This window comes from Phocoena sinus, chromosome 10 (genome assembly GCF_008692025.1).
Source record: "Phocoena sinus isolate mPhoSin1 chromosome 10, mPhoSin1.pri, whole genome shotgun sequence".
NCBI lineage: Eukaryota > Metazoa > Chordata > Mammalia > Artiodactyla > Phocoenidae > Phocoena > Phocoena sinus.
Genome location: NC_045772.1, coordinates 37,089,512 through 37,111,198, shown reverse-complemented (window position 1 = coordinate 37,111,198; position 21,687 = coordinate 37,089,512). Strand labels below are relative to the sequence as shown.

The 21,687-nt window shown below is 39.6% G+C and overlaps 3 protein-coding genes across 9 annotated transcripts in view; 1 reads left to right on the top strand and 2 right to left on the bottom strand.

Moving 5' to 3' along the window:
* Positions 1 to 3,970: 3,970 nt before the first annotated feature.
* Positions 3,971 to 11,495, bottom strand: CCDC59 (coiled-coil domain containing 59). The gene is made up of 4 exons (XM_032645255.1): positions 11,207 to 11,495; positions 9,895 to 10,231; positions 8,689 to 8,788; positions 3,971 to 6,943 (listed from the first exon to the last, which is right to left on the bottom strand). The coding sequence occupies exons 1-4, from the start codon at positions 11,358 to 11,360 to the stop codon at positions 6,782 to 6,784; spliced, it is 753 nt and encodes a 250-aa protein (XP_032501146.1). The 5' UTR covers positions 11,361 to 11,495; the 3' UTR covers positions 3,971 to 6,781.
* A 19-nt stretch (positions 11,496 to 11,514) lies between these two features.
* METTL25 (methyltransferase like 25) overlaps positions 11,515 to 21,687 on the top strand; it is a 124,743-nt gene continuing 114,570 nt past the window's right edge. For 5 of the 7 annotated variants that reach the window (XR_004351735.1, XR_004351734.1, XR_004351733.1 and 2 more), the window contains exon 1: positions 11,515 to 11,800. Coding sequence is in view for 2 of the 7 variants with exons in the window: in XM_032645253.1 (XP_032501144.1) it covers positions 11,545 to 11,800 (256 nt within the window). In the remaining 5 variants the exon portion in view is untranslated. Of the gene's footprint in view, positions 11,801 to 13,431; positions 13,562 to 21,687 lie in introns of all 7 variants that reach the window. The other 2 variants (XM_032645254.1, XR_004351736.1) reach the window with 2 other exon arrangements.
* LOC116760411 (LIM domain-binding protein 2-like) lies at positions 14,059 to 14,968 on the bottom strand. The gene is given in 3 exon segments (XM_032645256.1): positions 14,059 to 14,312; positions 14,461 to 14,548; positions 14,550 to 14,968. Coding segments are annotated over 3 exon segments (723 nt in total). The 5' UTR covers positions 14,954 to 14,968; the 3' UTR covers positions 14,059 to 14,081.

The following is a 21,687-nucleotide window of genomic DNA, read 5'->3' as shown; positions in this document are numbered from 1 at the left end:
CCTTCTTGTGGTTATCCCTCTATCCCAGAGGAGAAAGTTTGACCATAAGGAATTCAGCCTACTCTAGCATAGAATCATCTTTGAGTGTCACTATATATCAGAGGTTTAGCAAAAGCTGATTTTCTGAAAAATCTTCTGAAACCTATACAGCTGTACTGTATTACCATAAACACAACTGCAAGTAGAAATTTTCCTTGATCCAAGCAAACCTTCTAGCCAGTGATGAACTAATTTTGGTGGATGGAATATTGCTTTGCCTTCACTAATGGATTCTGTACAATCTGTAAGGTTGACATAAGGTAGGCTAAATTTCTAAGCCTAATCAGCTAACAGGTAACATGCAATAAGCCCTGGTTTCACCAACCTGATATAGGGAAGAAGGAGTTACTCAAAATCAGACCTTAGAAAACTTGCACTGAAGACCCTTGGTATTGTATCCCACTATCATTTTTATATTATTTTTTATTTCTTGCTTATACCTAAAAGTGACATGTATTTGTGTTGATCATTATCTATTATTGTTTTTAGCCTCTGAAATTGAGTTGTAACAAAAGTTGTCCCCACTTAGACCTCATGGCCTGTGTGGGTTTTGATCAGGTAAGTTCGGTCTCTGCAGAGAAACACAGGAAAGTTTTCCCAAACCTCATATGGATCATGGTCATTGGGGACTAGAGTAATCACAGATGCCTTGCATAATAACTAGAATTACAAGATACTGATAGCATGGAGATATTCAGTAAAAAAAAAAAACAAACAAAAAAAAACAAACTAATTTCCCATATACCCAAGTGTTTCTGCACAAAATGCTATTGCAAAGGCACAGGCTAACTATAACCATGTATTTCGAATACACCAAGAACTGCATATGGTTAAACTCAACTATGCTGAAAGAAAACAATGATCTAGTGATATTTGGGTTAAATGACCAAGAATACCAGAACAATAATTACAAAAAGACAATGATTGTTTTAAAGAAATCCATTCAGCTGTCTTATTTTGTCAGTTTCAGGCATGGGCTATATATCCATTGTCATCTCCTTGGTTCACAGTTCTTGGGCAAAATGACTGCTTCTTGTCTGCTTCTGGAGACTTTTTTGACTCAGCCTGTTTAAGGTCTCATGTGAGTAGAAATCCACTGATTTGGTAGTTGGTAGCTTGGTTGGCAGTTTGCTTGCACTGTGAAACATGAGCCCATAATAACAGAAATGGTGTTCGGTAATGTCGAAAAGCATTTTCAAGTTGATATGTGTTATGGATTGAATTGTATCCCCCAAAAAGGATATATTGGAGTCCTAACCACCAGGACCTCAGAATGTGACCTTATTTGGAGGTAAGGTCTTTACAGAGGTAATCATGTGAAAATAAGGTAATTAGGGTGAGTCCTAATACAACTGGTGTCTTTATCGTAAGGGAAATTTGGAAACAAAGGCATGCACACAGGTAGGACACCACGTGATGACTAGAGTTTGCTAATACATGCCAAGGAGCCAGAGCTAGAAGAAAGACGTGAAGCAGATCTTTTCCTAGTGCCTTCCCAGGGAGCATGGCTCTTCCCACACCTTGATTTCAGACTTCTAGCCTCCATCCCTGTGATGGACAATTCTGTTTTTCAGAAGGTTGGTCTGATTGCTGTGAGTCAACTGTAGCTGGCTTAAACTGAGCAGTTATCCATCCGAAGGTTTGATGGGGAAGGACGTCAACTTGGTGGGGAGAGAAGCATCTCATACAGCTGGGGTGGTAAAAGCTGTTCATTTAGCATGTAGCCCTGCAAGGACATTGCCATTGGCTTTTGGTCTGCCTATGTGCTTCTATTTAATAACCATTTTTTTCTTTGTGAGTTTTGAATAGCTTCTACTAAATCATTGATATTGTTCCCCCAGTTAGTCAAAATATCTGAAGAAGTCACAAATCCTTTAGGTTTCATGACATTTCAAAATCATGAGCAATTCTAAAAGCATATCTTTTGTCTTTTGCCACAATAAAGGCTTCAGTCAGAGCTATTAATTCTGCTACCTGGGAAGATCAAATATTACGAAATGGAGCCCCTTAATGGCTGCATTTTCAGCAGATACAAAAAAAGAGGAGGCCTTTGTAATTTCTAAAATAAAATCCATCTATAAACCATATTAAATCAAGATGAACTAAAAGGGGTTCTGTAAGATCAGTCCTGGGCATGCTTTCCTCAGTTATTGCTAGAGTCACATGTTTCCCCTTCATCCTGAAAAGAAATCAAATTACAAGAGTAAGGTTTGAACTATGTTAAACAGTGATGTGTAAGAGAGATAAAAAGGGCTTCATAAATGGAAAAGTTGCTGATAGAGAAATCTTGAGTGTTGTCTAAAAGTAACAATGATTGTTCAGCAGGTGCAAACCACAGAGTCAGTGAGAAGCAAACAACATATTAGCAGAGGCTTCAACCAGTCTGACAGCTGCTGCCGAGTTCTGCAAGCATAAAAAGTATGCCTCAGTTACTAAACTAAGGACTAGGTTAAGAGAGGCAACCTACAGGCTCCGGCGAGCTAATACTCCTAATATATCATCCTGTCTCTCATGAACAAAAGGAGAAGGGTTCGACATGGTTAAGGGTACCCAAAGTGGGGGATTGTTGAAGAGAAGCAGTGAAAGTGGAGAAAGCTGCTTTCACTTCTGCTTCGCATGGAAGAGACTCAGGAATTTTTCCTTTAATAAGTTCATGAGAGGACTGAGCTACTTTTTTTTTTAACTAGGCATTTATTGCTCGCAATAACCAGTTAATCCCCCCAAAATTCTTTTCATTGTTTTTTAGTTTAGAAAGTTGGTCAAATGGAATCATCTCTGTTCTGGTGGATGGAAAACATCCACAGCTGACAGATTCTGACCCAAATAATTTATACAATTTCTTAACAAAATTATAGCTTTTTTTCTACATGGTTTGTAAAGTTTTTCAGCTGATATTGAAAAGAGCTATATGAAGTCTTCTTGTGAACTACTTAGATTAAGAGGGCACAGTAATCTACATATTGTACAAGGATGAACTCTCAAAGAAAAATTAAATCCTTTTGTTTAGACTGACTTGTTTAGATGGAAGGAAATACGAGAATTCTGTAAATCCCTGAGGTATAACCATCTAGATATACTGTTAATTTTCCCACAAAAATAACAAATATTAACTGTCTTTATCTATGTGTCTAGTAAGGAAAGCTGCAAATAAACTGACCACTGTGAAATATTTACTTTTTCAGGGACGAAGGACAGGGCATATTTGTGTTGGGAACTACTAGGAATCTAGGGATCACAGTTCTATTGCTCACCTTGAGATCCTGAACAAACAGGGGTAGCCTTTTCTGATCGGTTTCTTAACTGGCTGTGTGGGAGTACTGCAAGCACTAAGATGTGGCCATCCTTATTCTAATAGACTCAGAGGAATGACTTTTATTCCTGAGACTTCTTCAAGTTTGAATGGATACTGGGATGACCTCAGTGGGGGTTCTAAGGATTCATTTGAATCTTAGTAGGTCATTTTCCAATATTCTGCTCACGTCAGTAGAGTCAATATTCTATTCACGACTAATCCAAAAAGTAGAAGGATGCTAACATTGCACCGGAGAGGACGGTACATGTGAATGAACTGCTATACTTTGGGTTGTTCTGATGTGGTGCCACCTGGCAAACCTTTAATTTCATGATGTTGTTACAGAGCAAGTCTCAAGTAAGCTTGCTGGAGCAGAGGCACACAACGGAAATTAGTAAAACTTGCAAGACTAGATAGAGGCAACCTCCCCAGTTATTTTATTAGTACTCCAAGGAACAGGTTGAGATAAGTGGTGAGATTTAAAACAGAAAATGAAGCATCCTCATTGAAAGGCCTGCATACAAATAGATATAATGTAGACAGTGCTATATCTTGAGTGTCATTGCTGGGTCCCTAATTTGACTTCATAAGCCCCTTTCTCAGTTTCAGCAGGTAGCCACTTTTCCAGTGCCTTAATCTCTTTAGAGATGTCCCATTTCCTAGAATGTTTTATACCTACCATGTGACTGAACCATTTCCCTCCTAGGCATTTACCCAAGAGAAATGAAAGCATATGTCCACACAAAGACCTATACACAATGTTCACAGTAGCTTTATTTGTGGGAGCCCCAAACTAGAAACAACCCAAATGTCAATCAACAGGCAAATGGATAAACAAATGCTGATGCATCCATACCATAGAGTACTTAGCAATAAAAAGGAACTATTGATAAATGCAACAACACGGATGAATCTCAAATTTGTCTGACTGAAAGAAGCCAGACAGAAAAGAGTACCCAGTAGATAATTCCAATTTTATAACATTTTTGAAAATGCAGATTATCTATAGTAACAGAAAGCAGATCAGTGGCTGCTAGGGACCCATCTGGGGAGCCCCTGATAGGATTGATGACAAAGGGCCATGAAGAAACTTTTGGAGATAATGGTGATGGATTTGTGATTGTGGTGTTGATTTCATGAGTGATTACATGTGCCCAAACTCACCAAATTATACATTTTAAATATGTTCAATTGATTATACCTCAATATATCTATTTGTGAAACCCAGGGTCACTAGGCCCATGAAGTGTGCATCTCTGATGTAAGGCTCTCAGCTCCGTGGGTGACTCCATCAAGTGTTCTCAATGGCAATTATCCAAATACTTAAAGAGAGCCCAGTGTTAAACTGCCAGTAAAAGGCAGATGTCCCACATTTTAGTATAAATATTTCCCTTTCAAACTCCTAGGGAGAAAATAAAGTCTATATATTAAATTACCTTTCAAGTTAATGTCCAAAGGCAAAAAACTCAAAACCCCAAATCCAATTCTCTTGCCCTTATAAGGTAGAAGTCCAACAAGTCCCTTCCAGTTTCTTCTTTTGTTCACTCACAGCCAGAAATGTTAATGCCTAGATGGATTCCTACAGCAGCTGCAGCCTGTGTGTTTTACTTGGAAATGGATGTAGCTCATTCAGCTCCTCAAAAGTTAATATTAATTCAACATCAAGTCTATGGTGTGTCTCAATTTTTAAAAGGTCCAAAGAATAGAACATCCAAAGTAATTATAACACTTGCCTCACACTCACCAGATTTACACAGCAGTTATCCTGGACAAAACTATGTTCCCAGAACCCAAGAGTTGTTAGTGTCAAAGACAATTCATAGTACAAACTCTATAGTAGAAACTCATGGGTCTGTAGGAAGGAGAACTGGGGATGGCTTCAGCCTCATCATAATGCCAACCAGTTATGCCAATTTTCAGGGGTCCATGCCCTGCACACTTCAAATAAACTGGAAGAAATTTTTCAGCAAGAAGTTAGATTTATCACCGTGCATTTAGCATGGCACACTGTATCTTCTCTCTGGCATTTCAAACACTGATAGTATCTTGCAAAGTATAGATTTGCTGTGGTGCAGTCCCAATCACGGGGTGTCATTTGTGGTCCTGATCTTTCCTATCTAGTATTATCAAAATCTCTTTATATTCAGAATTTGCTCTTTTACACTGCATTTTATGACTGGCATGATTTATTTATTTACTTATTTATTTTAACATCTTTATTGGAGTATAACTGCTTTACAATGCTGTGTTAGTTCCTGCTTTGTAACAAAGTGAATCAGCTATATATACACATATATCCCCATATCCTCTCCCTCTTGCGTCTCCCTCCTTGTACTTTTTAAACGCAGAATGCTCAGTACAGTGGGAGGACTTACCAAACCTTAATGCAGTATTGGGCTGCATCTGTTACCACTTATAAAGGACTGCACGTTACTATGCAATGTTTTACAAATATTATTGCAGTTCTTTTGTTTTAATGATGATAACCAAGCCTTTCTCATTTTACAGTGATTGCAAGGAGGCAGGAGAAGCAGTATTCCAGTACTTTCCCTTGGCTGACAAACCTACCAACAGAGACAACACTGGTAAGGTCCAGTAACAATGTTCTTACATGATAGGGTCCCACGGGATCTGGAAAGCTTAATTCCTGCTGTGACACTGCTGGGTTACCATCATCATTCAAAAAATATTACACTAGTAAGCTATGTACATCCACTTAAGGAAAAGATTATAAATATCAAACTCTGCTTTATAAAGGCCTCACTATAATATGGTGGGGGCCAAAGGTAGAAACCTGCTTACAGGTTTCTGGAAAGACCATCCCCCTATAAAATGTACTTAATTTAAAATAAATTAAAAAGTCGAAGGGGAGTCTCTGCCTCCTTCACCATTCCATTACTATGGAATTTCAAAACTGTAATAGTTGATTGCTAAATTTAAACATTTGATTGAAATGATTCGTTGAAAGCTCTGCTCCCTTATTTTCAAAACACTTTATTTCATCTGAATTTCATATGGTATACAAGTTATTACATGCTTGAACCTGTTGCTCAAATAGCAGGTTCTTTCAGTTCCTTTTTTTTTTGGCCATACCAAGCAGCATTCGGGATCTTAGTTCCCCAACCATGGATGGAACCTGTGGCCCCTGCAGTGGAGGCATGGAGTCTTAACCACTGGACTGCCAGAGAAGTTCCCTCTTTCAGTTTTGAAGGCCAACCTTCATTCAGCAGCAAATAATTAAGAAACAAATCATATATAATGCAGAGCATATATAGAAAATTTTCTTTTAGAAAAACAAAAAATATTTGGACATTTTATATTTAGTATAGCTTAGCAATCCAGTGTTTGTTGACAAATTTAGTTAACTGTTAGGAGGGACAGTACATATACAAGAGAATTCAGTAGCCAGCAGATATTTGAACCCTTGATTAATCAGGCAACATGTCTGACCTAATTTTTTTCTTGTATTTTTTTTAGAAGATACTCCATTTGTAAATTCAAGTTTGGTTGCCCCTTTTTAGTCTTTTTGCTCAATATTTTGAACACTTCCATTTTCTTCTTTTTGTAGAGCCTTTGAGCTTCTTCTCTCTCTTGTTTTCTCCTCTCAAATTCCTGAAATTATTAACATATATAATTTTCATTAGTAACAAACAATAGATATTGTTCAATAATTTTGTTGAAATAGCTATCACCATGCAAACACTTCAGGTTTGTCTTATATTTTGCAAAATGTGAGGTGTTACTCGTAAGTGCAGCAGTGTACCCTCTTTGCCACTATGATACATGCTATGCCATAGAATGATGTAAAGTTATTAAACAATTTAAATTATTTGTATACAAATAAAATTAAAGCACAAAGAAGGCACATTTATTTAATGGTTTCACATTTAATTAGATCCACTGAAGAGTCAGAAGTGACGTTAGAGGTTATCTAGTCCATGTAACACAAATCATTTCCGGAATATCTGGTATTCTTTTAAATTTGCCATCTGATCCAGATTTAATTCAAGAAGCATTTATTGACTACAAGCTATATATATGTAAAATATTGTGCTAGGTATTATGGTTTTGATTATTTAAGAATTAATCATGCTCATTTGATTTGCTAAGATAAAGACTCAAATTAATTGGAGTTTAAAGAAAAATAATTTGAAGTTATATAAACCTGAAAATCACTACTTGAAATACAATATTCTTAAATATAAAAGTTAAAAATTCTTAAATAATGCAATATGTGAACTGTTTTTCAGTTTCCCCTGTAATGCATATAGCCCCCAAATGACACAGCCTTACATTTGTACAGTGACATAATTAACAAAGTGCTTTCATATACGTCACAGCATATTCCATCCTTTTAAAACTTTTTATGCTAGGATTTATCTTCACCTTACAAATAAAGGGCTGATGCTCAATTTTCACGGTTACAAAGATGTAACATTTATATATACATAAAGGAAGTTTTTTTTGAAACAGTAAATGTTTTTCAGTATAATGGTCCATATTCCATCTGGTATGCTATTTCCAAAGGTGGCAGGTTTCAGAAGGTTGGTTAAAAAAATGCATAATCTTAACTAACTGTGAAACAAAGGTCCAGTTTTTCCATGGAGAAATGTTTCTGCTTTACCCTAGTCTGCCATCAGTTTAAGAATAATCATACGAATTTTAGATGTTAAACTTGCAGATTTCTTAATTACACGATTTGTAAAGCTAAGACATAAAAGAAATTATATGTCAGCACCATCTTTGGGGTATTTTTGATCGATGTGCTCTCCTTTTTAAAGTGATAGATTAATATAGCTTCAATATAAGAAACAAGAAACCACAAATAAAATAACTTTGTTGAAGCTGTGGATACTTTTGTTCTGCTCATTTGAAAAAGGCTGTTACAATTTTGGGTTTCTGAATGATAACAAAGTGTGGTAACTTTTTGCTAAGTTAATCTAGTAAGGTTTTTAATAAGCAAAACCAACTCTTTAATGTAAATTTATGAAAATCATCTACATTTTAAAAAATCAGTAGTTCTCAAATTTTATTACGCATAACCTCTTGAGGCACTTGTTAAAAAAAATGCAACTATCTGGACCTTACTCTTGAGAAACACTGTCCCAGATGCTCATATTATTAACCTATGAGCAGTACCTTTAAAATCCTATTCTTGACTACTACTATCACCTCTCAAGGGTAATATAAACAATCAAGGAATCTGAATATTGAAATTCTCCAGCTCTTCTCAGATTATTCATTTACTCAGCAAATACTTAGAGGGCATACTATGTGCCCCATATTAAGAAGAAAAGCTTACATATACACTTAGGATAAAGGAACATGAATCTAAATATTTTAAAAGTAGATCTTACTTGTCTCTTAGCAGCACGCTTAGCTTGTATCTGCTCATACTCTTCCTGTGCTTTTTGATTTGATGTTTTCTTTTTATTTTTCTTTGGAATAGTAATGGAACTTTGCAAGATAAATGAAAACAAATCACAAGTATTAAAAATAATATAACCAAAATTATGACACAATTATGTCAAATAGTATTTGTATAGTCAAATCTCACTAATGCAACTTAAGGGGTGGGGGTGAAGAGAATTTGAAAGGAAGAGGACATTAATTTTATTAGTAAAATGTCCAAATAACATATTAGAAATTTTGTTACAGCTTTCAAGATATAGAAAATAGTAAATGGAAAGTCTTGGAGAAATATTTCAACCAGGGAAAATACAGAAAGCTCTGAAAGATCTGAAAATGTTTAAAAACAGGAAACCAGCATATGAATGGTAGAAATGACAGACTGAAAAAGGCATTAATTTGAAGGACGTTATGAAGGACCTTGTGGGTGTACATGAACTTTAATCCCAAAGTTCTTTGACCAACTTGTCTCTATTCCGTTTCATTTATTTTTTTAATTGCAACCAAGTCTATGTCCTCTTGGGAAAAAAAAAATCCAGGTTAATAATAACAGTAGTAGTAGCAGTTAAAACTCATGTAGCACTTCCCATGTATCACATGCCTTTTTAATACCTATATAAATGAATTCATTTAATCTTCACAACATCTGAGATAGGTCTAAGATACCGTAGCGTGTAAATAATCCATTCTGGGGTTGTACAACATGGCAGCTATAAATTACATACTTACTATTATTATTTGCATTTTAGAGAAGAGGACATTGGGCACCAACATATTAAAGCCAGCTCCAAAGTCCACGATGTTAAGCACTACACTACAATACCTCTCAAAAATTAAATTATTTTTAAAAACATACATTAATAACAGGAGTTAATCATGGTCCAAGTAAGTTAAATGTACTTGAGAGGCTGAAACCTAAAACCCAGGTCTCTTAATTCCCATTCCATTACTTCTTCTATTAAGCCTACCTGACTTAATTTATAGTCATTTAAGCTAACATGAAAGCCTCCATGAAAATATTTTCACATAATTACCTGTGACTTCTAATATGCCTTAAGAAAAATCCCAATTAATACAGAAATTGTTCTGTAATCTCTTTCCTAAAACCCTACTTACATCTACAATAAAGAATTTCAAAAGATGGTAATACATACTTTATTCTTATGCTACATTGTTCTTCTGGATGAGGCTGCTCAATGCTACAATGTTCTTCAGACAAAGCCTGGTAAGTGCTACACTGCTCTTCTGACAAAGGCTGATCAACTTGTTCTTCTGACAGAGGCTGGTCAACTTGTTCTAACAAAGACCTGTCAGCTTTTCTAAGCTGCTTCCTGAGTCTTTCCTCTTCAGCTAAATAGAGATGTTTCAGATGATCAGGGTACCGATCCGTGAACTGGGATTCCCGTGAGGTTTTAGCCTTCTTTTCCCTCCATATCAATTTCTTGTAATTTTGCTGAATTTTTAGTTTTCTTCGAAATGCAAAGCCTTGTCCTGTTGAAGAATATATCAGTCATGAATTACTTTCTGAGAAAATAATTTGCATGAACAATGTAGTTGCTAAATTAAAATTAAAAACTTTTTATATCATCACGTTTAGGTGCTAGAATTACATTATGTTTTGCTGTAAAACGTTATTTCAAGAAAACAAGTTTAAGCTAATGGAATGAACAGTATACTGGTCCTTCGCAAAAAGACCCGGCTAACGGTAATTGTGCAGAACTAAAGAATCTCAAAGAAGGAAAAAAGAGTAGAGTGTTGCACAACTCCAACTTATTGTACTCACAAATCAAACAGATTTCTTAATTCATCTAAAACACTTAACCTAGGTCTTCACTTTATACCTCCGGGAAAAAACCCTCGCATCTATTACCTTACGTTAGAGAAAATACGACTGATTTTCTAAAGTAATTCAACGCAAACGAGGAAAGACGGTGTATGACTTTCTCAACAGCAATTATCAGAAAACTACCTATTTAAGATTTATACATTCCAAATGGGTTTTTAAAGTACTTACAAACAGCAAGACAAAATGAAAAACACAAACTAAAACGAAGCAAATAAACACAGTAAGAGAAGACTGGAGAGCTCTGGGGTATTTGTAATCAGCAAGAGTGTGGGGCAGTACATTTCCGGCCTCGCCTTCTATCTTTTACCGTAATACATGCACAAATGGACTCATAGATTCTCTCTGCTTACGGTTTCACGGGGAAAATGTAGACGAAAAGAGTTCTCATTAAAAAATGGGATTAAGTCGAGGAAAATGTTGAAAGATTTAGAGCAACACTGCCTCGCCTTCCCGTCCAGAACTCTGAGACGCCCACGGCTTCGGCAGATTTAAGAATAGATTTCTCTGCCCCAAGTACGGCTCGGTCTGGTTCCTAAATCCTTCCCAGCTTGGGCGGATCGCGTATCCTAAGATTTCGCAGGCCCGAGGACTTGTAAAAGGCTGCCTTCTTACATACATACCCTCGCGAACGCTCCCCGCGAAGGCCTGCCGATGATTAGGTCGCCACGTCCTCCGTTTCATATTCTTATTTCTGAATCCGACCAGTGAAACTCCTTCGCCACGCGACCCAAAGCTCCCTGTTTGGCCCCTTGCTGCATGCCTTACCGGCGCCATGGCACACCAACCGCGGCGCCAGAAAAACACAACTGGCGCGGTAAAAAATACGTCATCAGGCAGAAGCAATCAGCCGCCCACCCACAGTCCAGATCGGAATTCTACTTATCCGGCCTATACTTTCCACTGAGCCCTTGCCTTGCGGCCACGTTTGCGCCACCTACAGCCCGGGAGAGTGGGCGTCATGGCGGCTTCTGGGCCGCTCCCGGTGACCCAGGACCTGTCCACGTTGCATGCCAAGTTGCAGGGGCTGCTGCGGTTCCTGACGGAAGCCCTGTCCATTTCCAGTGCACATACGGTGGACTTCTACACGGAGTCCGTGTGGGAGCAAGTGGTCGACTTGCCCCCGGAGACAGTGCTGGCGGCGCTGAGATCGGCGGCGGAGGCGGAGGCCCAGCCCTCGGAGGCGCGCCTCCAGGTGGAAGCCGAGAGTGGATCAGGTGAATGACGGGTGGGCGGGGCGTTCAGAAAGGCGGAGAGACATCCCGCCCTGTGAAGGGTGGTGTACCGTAGCGGAAGTCGAGCGGAAACAGGTACGCGGCAGGACTGGCACTGGCGGGGCAGGGATGCGCTGCCTGGTAGCAAGCGCAGCCCCTTCTCCGCTTCCTGGAGGCGTGGGGCGGGACGCTCCTCCCGAATCCCCTGTCTTCCATGGGTGCTTGTGTATTTCCACAGTTTAAAGAGAGCAAGAAACATTGCTAGGACCTTTCTTCATTTAGTAATTAAACAATCATTTTCTTAACTGGAGGGGAACAGTGCTTATAGATTGCATGTGGAGCACAGCAGAAGATAAATCAACACCTAACAATCAAGATCATTTCAAATGGTGATTATGGCCGAGAAGAAAATAAAACCAGTCAACTGTGATAGCGACTGTGTGAGGAGGCTGCTTTCACCTGGTTGGTCATGAGCATGAGAAGGCGCCGGCTGCAGTGAGCCACAAGAAGGGATTTCAGGCCCACGGAATCGCGGAGGCCCAGGGCAGGAAAGAGCGGGGTGGGTTGAGGTTCAGATGCCTGAGTGGCTAAAGCCAGGTGCCGGGCAGTGGCAGGTGCGGCCAGGGAAGTAGGCAGAGCCGGATCCCGCGGGGCTCTCTGGGCCTCGGAAGGATACTGGGTTTGAAGTAGGATGAGAAAGCTTTGGGCAATTTAGTCAATATAGTGTCTTAATATACTTTACATTTGAAAAGATAACTGTGATAGTTATTTGAAGAACAGACTAGTGGGGCAAATCTGAGAGGCCAGTTAGAAGGCCATTTCAGTAATACAAGGAAGAGATGAGACGATTGTGGGCTAGGATGGTAGTAGTGAAGACCGGGAATATTTGCTATCTCTTTTGAAAACTGTTTATAAAATATCTACTACTGAAACTTAGATTCTACTAAGGCAAGTACATTTTGGAAGTAGTATGATGAGAAGACACCAGCAGGATCCTGGGATTTCTTCTACTTTGTTTCCAGGCCGTCCCAACCTTGCCCTTGCTGGTGAACTTTATTCACTTGAGCATTCTCTGAAGGCAAAGCACCACTGGCGGGCCTTCCTATGATAGAACTTGGTAAATACTGGTTTCTTTAAAGTCACTGTGTATTGTTGGAAAGTTAGGCACTTTTTTTTTTTGGTCGTTAACACAGTTTATTATTGGCACACTTAACAGTAAAGCATACATAAAATCCAGCTCTTTTATAATACACGGAGCCACTGTCTTTTCACATATAGAGAAACGCATTAATATGCAAATGGGAAAATTAGTTTTTTTATAAAGTTTCACATAAATACACTGGAATTGCTCCCAAAGAAAAGTCCCCATAAAAGAACCAGGTTAGGGCTTTACAAAATATTATACAGGAAATATACTATGAAAAGGAACAACAGTCAACTCAGGTACAACAAGAAAAACACAAAAGTTTCAGATTTATTAAACTGCCCACAAAATTAATGGATTACGTGGCTTGAAAATATTTGGATCAACAGAAATTTTACAAACACCTACATTCTCAATGGGCCAAGTGCCCTTCTTGACATAAAAATATGCCTTGGTGCCTTTGATGACAAAAAGACATTTCTTGTTTCAGCACTCGGGCTCGACTGAACCAACTCAGGATGGAGGACCAATTGACATTAGCTCGGCCATAAATTACCCTGCTGGGCCCTCTTAGCTGTTACCTTATGAAAGGAAAGGTGAAGGGGGAAAAGAAGATAAAGGTACATTTAAATTACTTTCCAAAAGTGGATTTTTTTCCTTTTCTTTTTTTACTGAAACAAGTAACTCTCAGATGCAAGTCAAAAAGCAGAAAATATTTTACAATATTAAAAAGTCTATCTGTAGTTGGGTTCGGCATAGAATGAGATCCTGAGCACTGAGGGTTTATTAACAATATGGCATTTGTTGGATGGTTGGGTGGGGCGGGGGGAATGAAATTAACAAATGTGGTTAAAACCGAGCCAGGAGAAGCCTAGCTTTTGCTCTTATTTTATAATTACGATCACTGTCAGTATCTGTGTTACCTGTGAAGGTCTCCAGGGAGGGGTCATGGAAGTTTATTTGGAATGATCCTCTCAATTAAAAAAAGAAAGAAAGAAACTCAGATCCCTGTGGTTTAGAAATAGTTATTTGCATGGAAAAGTTTTAATGTCTCTTCATTTCTCTGCTGTGAGTAAGGATCTCAAATAGTGATTGTAACTCACAGGGGCTATTGACAGTGGATTCTGGAGCAGGTCAATCTTACTGGGAAGCTTGGGGTGGGGGGTTTTCTGATTTGGTCTCTTGAGTGGTGGGAGGTTTACTGTTCCATGGGCTACTGTTCCCCAGGGCTGGTGAACTGGTGAAGTCTTCCTCGTCGTCCATGCCGTTGGCTGCATCATACTGCGTGTTTTCTAATCTAGTGATTAGCCTTTTGTCCTCATCCCCAAACTCCCCTTGCATCAGAGTTGGCTCTCCTACCACCATCAAATCCTCTGAGGAGGACTGGAAGTGACTCCTTCAGGGCCCCTCAATGCTTCTCCTTAAATTGGCCAGAAGGGGTCACTGCTGTTGAATGACACAGGTCTCCATCCCTCCCAGGGTTGAGGCTGCAGTTCGGGATCGCTCCTAGCCCAGGTACCTGACTGGACAGACTCAGGTTGGCAGCTGGCGTCTTCTTGCCGCCCGTGCTGTTGGCAGTGTTCCCAGTGCTGCTGCTGGTGGAACTTTTTTCTTTTTGTCTGTTTCGTTGTCGGTTGCCTTGTGGGTTCTGGCGGCGACACCATCCGCTGCCACTTCTGAAACAAGCAGGTCTTCAGGCAGTCTTGTGGACTGAGGTTGTAAGTTTTATGTCTGGACATCAGTTCCTGCATTGGCTCCAGTATTACACACAACCTGAGGTAGTTGACGGTGAAATTTGTTAGCCCCATCCTGATGTTTTTGGACAGCTGATCCAGGACCTGAGGATCTTGTGCATGCATGGCAAGCATGCTTCTTGGGACTAACTCTCTGTATTGTCTAATGGTAAAGTGCCATGTTTTTATTCTCATGAGATCATCAAAGGTGAACTCCAAGGTCAGCCTGCCTTCTGTACACATCTTGGTAAACATGGGCTTCCCGTGTTGGGTGACCATCACACGCTGTCTCAGTCCACCGTGATGGATGAGCTGTGGTAGGATTCTTTTGAGTGTTTGAGAATGTAATACAGGTCAGTATTTAAAACACAGTGCTAAAGTAACGGGGGATGAGGGTCCTGCTGATAGCTGCTAGTGTTGGAGGGTCTCCTGCGGAGGCAGGGGTTGGCTGTGGCACACCGTGGGGACAAGGACCCTGGCGGCAGAAGTTCTGGGAAGTACTCCTTGGCGTGAGCCGTCCCAGAGTCTGCCATTAGCCCCACCAAAGAGTCGGGTAGGCTCCAGTGCTGGGTCGCCTCAGGTCAAACAACCAGGCACTTCTTCAGTTTACTCTCTAAATGCCTAATACCTATGATAACATGGCAACTTAAACTCCAAAAGAGTTTAAGATCATGTCTGTCCTGCTGTATTCCAGCACCTAGTAAAATACCTAGCATGCATAATTAAATACTCAATGAATATTTTTTGAATGAGTTAATGAATGACTCATTCTGGCTTCCAAAAGAGTAAAAGAAACTAATTAAATATGAAGCCCAAGACTTTCATATGGGGTTGACCTAGGCTTCATACAATGGAAGAATTAGATTGTTTACATATCCTAATAATAACAATAATAGGATTAATTGATATTTACTATTTTCCCTGCAGTGTGTTGTTTGTTTGCATATTTTCCCTTTTAATATTTACATTAGTCTGGCAAGATGGGTTCCGTTTTCCCCATTTGTGAAATTGCCAGTTGAGGAGGTAATATACTAGGGGCACAGCTTGTAATGGAGATGCAAGCCTGGGTCATCGGACTCCACAGAGTATGAGGTCTTTACCACCGTGATAAAGGTTTTTCTGGATTATTTAAGATTGAAGTACAAAGGGCATTTATTATCAAAACTGATATTTTGATGACATGGATACATTTCTCATGTTTTGTTTTGTTTTTATTGTTTCCCCTTCAAGAATGTAAGAATTGTTTTGTTCACTGTTGTATCTTTAGAGCCTAGAATGGTGCCTGGTCAGAGTAGGTGGTTGATAAATATTTGACGAATAAATAAATGAATAATGCCACTTATTTGTTTTCTCAGCTAGGAACAAAATACGTCTTTTGAGAAACACAACCAATTTTGTGTCAATTCAACAATATTGGAATCTAGACTAGATTATTCACCTTTGAAATGTCTCTGACCCTGCAGAATTTTATATACAAGATATTCAATTGTACAAATGGTCTGCCACCTCCAATATTAAAAATAATGATTTTTTTATAATATATGCTTGTAAGGAATATTAATTTTTGTTTATGTAAAGGTTATGTAAATATGGACATTTTCTCCATTACTATATAAAGTCTATTGTTTGTGTCAGAGAAGAGTATTTTTTGCTCTTTGACCAGATTTGTATCATATTAAAGAATTGTTAGTTTCTCTATAAGTATAATTTAGCACTTAATTTTTATACTGTTTAGTCAGACAGGGTACAGATTCCAGTTCTACCAGCTCTGTGACCTTGGGGAAGTTTGTTCAGTCATTCGTTCATTCAGGGAACATTTACTTAGTGTCTGCTGTGTGCCAGTACTTATCTAGGAGCTAGGGAAATAGTAAATAAAGCAAATAAAAATCCTTATCTTCACCTTGCTTGCATTCTAGAGGGAATAGAAATAATTTTTTAAAAGTGCCACAGAGAAGAATCAAGTAGCAAAGAGAGGAGTAAATAAGGGGATGGGCAGGAGGAAGATACATTTGCAATTGTAAATAGGTTGTCCTAGCAAAACTTCATGGAAATAACTCTGGACAAAAAATCTAAATAAGGAGAAAATGGAGTCATGAAGCTATCTGGAGGCAGAGCATTCCAGATAGTGAGAACAGGGAGTGCAGAGGCCCTGATGTGGGAGCAGGCATGGTGTGTTCAAGGAGCAGCAAGGAGACCTGAATGGATTTCCATTAGGGTCTCACAAGGAGTGTGGTTTTCTGCCAGCTTGATATGAGGAGTTACAAATAAACACAGTTCCCAGAGCTGCACTGAGTTAATGCACAGTATGTGAAAGTACACTAGCATATGTTTGGCATAATCATTCGGTATTTTATGAGACCAAGTTGTTTCTGAAAATCCTCAGTGTAGCCATTTCAGTAGATTTCTCTTGCCAGGTGATATTCTGGCCTGGTCAGAGTCCTGAAAGTTTCTTTTCCTCTGTTCATCTAAAAAGAACTAGAGAGAAAACAATATTAATTCTCCACAATTAAAAAGGAAAGATGGTGAAAATAACTGTATTTTAAGGGCATAAATTAGGGGTGTTGTGGTTTGAGTTGTGTCCCCCCACATTCATAATTCGAAGCCAAAAACCCCAATGTGACTATATTTGGAGATAGTCTTTAAAGAGGTAATTAAGGTTAAAAGAGGTCAAAAGGGTGGTGCCCTAATCCAGTAAGAAGAGGAAGAAACACCAGAAGGGTGCGCACAGAGGAAAACTATGTGAGGACCCAGTGAGAAGGCAGTTGTCTGCAAGCCAGGGAGAGGGGCTTCACCGGGAACCAGCTAGCTCTGCCAGCACTTCGATTTTGCACTTCCAGTTTCCAGACTGTGACAGATTTCTGTTGTATAAGCCACCCAGCCAGTGGTATTTTGAATGGCATCTTGAACAGAATAATGCTATGGGCTTTGCAGACTGACTGCCTGGTTCAAGTCCTGGCCTCACCACATACTCGTTTGGTTAGCTTGGGCTACAACTCTTTGTGCCTTAGTTCCTCATCCGTAAAATTGGGATAAATAATTATAGTACCTACTTGATGGGGCAGTCTGAAAGTTATGTGAGTAAATACATGGTAAGGGTTAAGCGGAATGCCTAACAAAGAGCAGTACTTAACCCATGCATTCACTTGACTCACGTTTACTGAGTGTCTTCTACCTACCAGGCCCTGTTCTAGACCCTACTGTTATGATACTGAACACAATAAAATCCCTGCGTATGTGGAGCCTATGTTTTAGTGAAGGTTGATACCCAGAAAACTGTATGTGCGTGCACACACACACACACACACACACACTCGTTTTCCAGGAAGGGAAAGTGAAAAATGGTCTATCTGAGGGAAGAGTGTGTCGGGCCAAGTGAATAGCAGGCACCAGGTGGGAACATGCTATGTGTGCTGGGAGCACAGCAGAGCCATCCAGGTGAGATTGATCAGAGATGAGGTTTGAGTAGCGGCCTGAGGCAACTTCATGTGGGACTTGCAAACCATACTGAGGGCTTGGCTTTTACTCTGAGTGGAATGGAATGCTCTTCAAGGACTTCATGAGGGGGTATGCTGTGTGATTTATGTCTCAGAGGGATGACTCCGGCTTCTTTGTGGAGAAGGTGAGGGTGGAGGAGGTGAGGGTGGAAGCAGGAGGACAAGATAAGGCTATTAAAATAGTCCAGGGTGGGCTTCAGGTAATGGCTGCTTGAAGAGGTCAGGCAGTTCCTCCAGCAGGTAACAATGATAAACACTGACCGGATTATTAAAAACTATTGGAAGTTCTGGAAGGTGAGCAAAGGGGGACAGAAATATGAGCAGAGTTTGATGTTGGAAAACTGCTACTGATTGGGAAGAACTGTGAACTCATGACTTTCTTGCTGGGGGTGCTCCAAACCCCCCTAGATCTGGCAGTCAGGAACGACATTCTTCCCAGCTCAAGATGGCCACAACAGAGTTCAGAGATGAGAGCAGATGGAAATTTAAGGAGCACATTCTGGAAGGAGGGCCACAGAAGGGCTGAGATCTAAGATGTGAGTATAAACTCTGGCTAAAACCCTGGATGAAGTATAGACACACACCCCCTCCCAAACACACACACACATGTGCACGTGCGGGCACGGGAGACTAAGAGAATCCAGCAAAAACACTGACGAAACTAGGGGGATCGTGAACCCTTGAAAGACAGAGCTCCTGGCAAGATGTGCAGACTTGCTGCACCTTTGACAGAGTATATTCCCCAAGCTGTGTATACAGCTTGGGTGGCAAAAATCAAAAGCCTGATTGAATTTCTGTATCAATGGGCAGAATTCAGGGCTGGCAGAGTAACTGGAAATTTAGGCTGGGGAGCGTTGGAAACAAATGTAACCACAGAGAGGATGAGCCCCCCAATCTGACTATCAAATCCACCCAAATCTTCATCTGCCTGCTGAACTACACAGGCTCAGGGATACCCTCAGGGGGCAGGCTAATGAGCAACTGAGCAGAGACACCAGCTGCTGCGCACGGAGGGGGAGATAGATTTCAGTCTGAGTCCAAGCAAGTTCACTTCTTAGCAGAATAACAACAAAATCCTTAGAAAAACAAAATAGATCCACTACAATAAATTATCCACAATTCTGCTTTTCAACCAAAAACTACTAGATGTGCAAAGAAACAGGAAAGTATGACTCATACTCAGGAAACTGATTCCAAGTGAGCCCTGATGCTGGATTTAAGTAGCTGTGTTCAGAGAATTAAAAGAAAGTGTGACCCAAGGGGGGAGAAAATGAGTTAATAGGAGCCGATCTTGATTGGGCTCAGATGTTGGATTTAAGTGGCTATCATAAATATGTTCAAAGAAATAGAAGAAAACAGCCTAAGAATTAAAGGGAAACACAGTATTAATATTAATTATACGACCTCCCTTATAATTGTTTTCATTGGAAGAGTACACACTCATTGACAACTATATTGTTACACACGACCTGTTGCTGATAACACGCTGTCACACAGTTTCTGTGGGGTAGGAATTCAGGAACAGATTAATGGATGGACCTGGCTTAGGGTCTCACGGTTTCACGGTCCACTTGCTGGTGGGGCTGCAGTTGCTGAAGTTGGTTGAGGTCGGGGAACTTGCCCCCACAATGTCTCACTCACATAGGGGGGTAGTTGGTGCTGCCTGTTGGCACAGGGCCTCAGTTTCTCACCATGTGAGCCTCTGTGGGGCTCCTTTCATGAAGGCCGTTGTGTTTGCACGATGTTCTTGTTTTTGTCTGTGCTCAGTCATGGTTGTGGACTTCGCATGGTCACAGACTTGGTCTGATATTGGTGTACTACTGTAAACGCTTTCATGTTTAATAGGGAAGAGTGTGGTCTGTATGCCAGCGCCAGCTCCACCCCAGCTATAAGCTGTCACAGCTGATTGTTATTGTTGTTATTTTTTTCCTTTTTCACAAGTGTATTACCTATCTTACAAAGTTGTAGTAAAGCTGAAAAATGATGTAATGCGGCTCCTAACATAGAACTGGGAATATAGCATGGATTCAACAAGTTGTGGCTAATCAATGATGAGGGTTGTGGTAATGATGATGTTGGTGGTGATGGTGTAATTAGGTCTTTCTTTCCTTGGAAAAAATAAATTGTCGAGAACTTCTGGAAATGTATGTGCTCCTATAATACCCCATATACTCTCCCATATCAACACAGGTCATCCTGTTGTCATCGTCCACTGGCTTGTCCCTATCTGCAGCTAGATTATAAACTCTCTAAAAACAAAAGTACAGTGTTTGCCTTTTTCAGTTTTGTGTTCTTAGCACATTGAACAGTTTCTGCCATATAGATGAGTAAATTATTCTTGAAGATCGAAGTGAAGCATAGATCTATAAAGAATGTTATTGAAGGTACCCGTGGAAATATGGTACTGAACTAGTGTGGTTTCTGTCCATATTATGTTTGTCATCATTGTTTTTGTATGACTCGATACAACTCATAGGTTTAACTTAATTTGCTATTCTTTTCCTGTGTGAAAATGCAGTACTTCATTCAGTACATTGAAAATTACAGAAAGATACCATGAGAATCTGGAGATAAAATCAAGGCAGGCATCATTTCAGGCTAAAATTTCTGAAAGTTTATCACATATATGTGTGAGATTAACCATCTGCAGAAAAAAGCCAGTAGTGATAGCTTCTAAATACTTTACTGATAAAACAGTCTCCTATATCTCCTCTGAAGGATTAAGATTTTGTTTTCCCCACTTCAAGGGACCTAGGCTGTGTCCTTAGGAAGTAATGACTACATATATAAATCTGTAACATTCTCAAGTGAATTATCTTTTGGTCTTCAGGAGTTAATTGGTCTTCATAAGTATAGAAAAATCTTCCAAAAGGCAAATCGGAAGAGATTCTGAGTTAGGATAGCCAAAATACTTTATGAAACCAACATAGATCATGACTACACAGGCCACTCAAACAACTACCCAGCTTGATTAAAATTTTCTTTAAGAATATCTGGCTTTATTTGTTCTAGTTGTAATTCTAAAATTAGGAGATAGTGTCTCATCAAATGAGTGATATGGGTTATCTCAATGTAAAGTAATAAGTTTATAAAGTCAGTTTCTTATAACTTTGCTTAGAATCAGTTGTGGAAAACCTATTCAGCTCTCAGGAAATCCAGGTTTCTGTGCCTGCAAAGCCATCCTCTGTGACTTTGCCAAAGCCCAGGGCTGCTCTAAGACTCTTTCAAAGCCTCCAGGGCCTCTCTGGACTCTCTTCTTTCAGCTTCTTGAGGCCCATATGCTACTTCTCCTGTTTCTTGTTATCGCAACTTACGTGATCCTTACCAGGATTGGGTGCTGAATAAATGTTTAGAATTGGTTCCTTTTGGTGAGCATCTGCATAATTAATTTACTATCATTTTAATTGAACAACACAGGAAGTTTTTGCCTATGATAGATTATTTTGTTGTGGTTTCTTTTCAAGTATTTTTATTGCATCTCAATAAATTAAATTGCTTCTTGGCCATTCTAAGTATTTT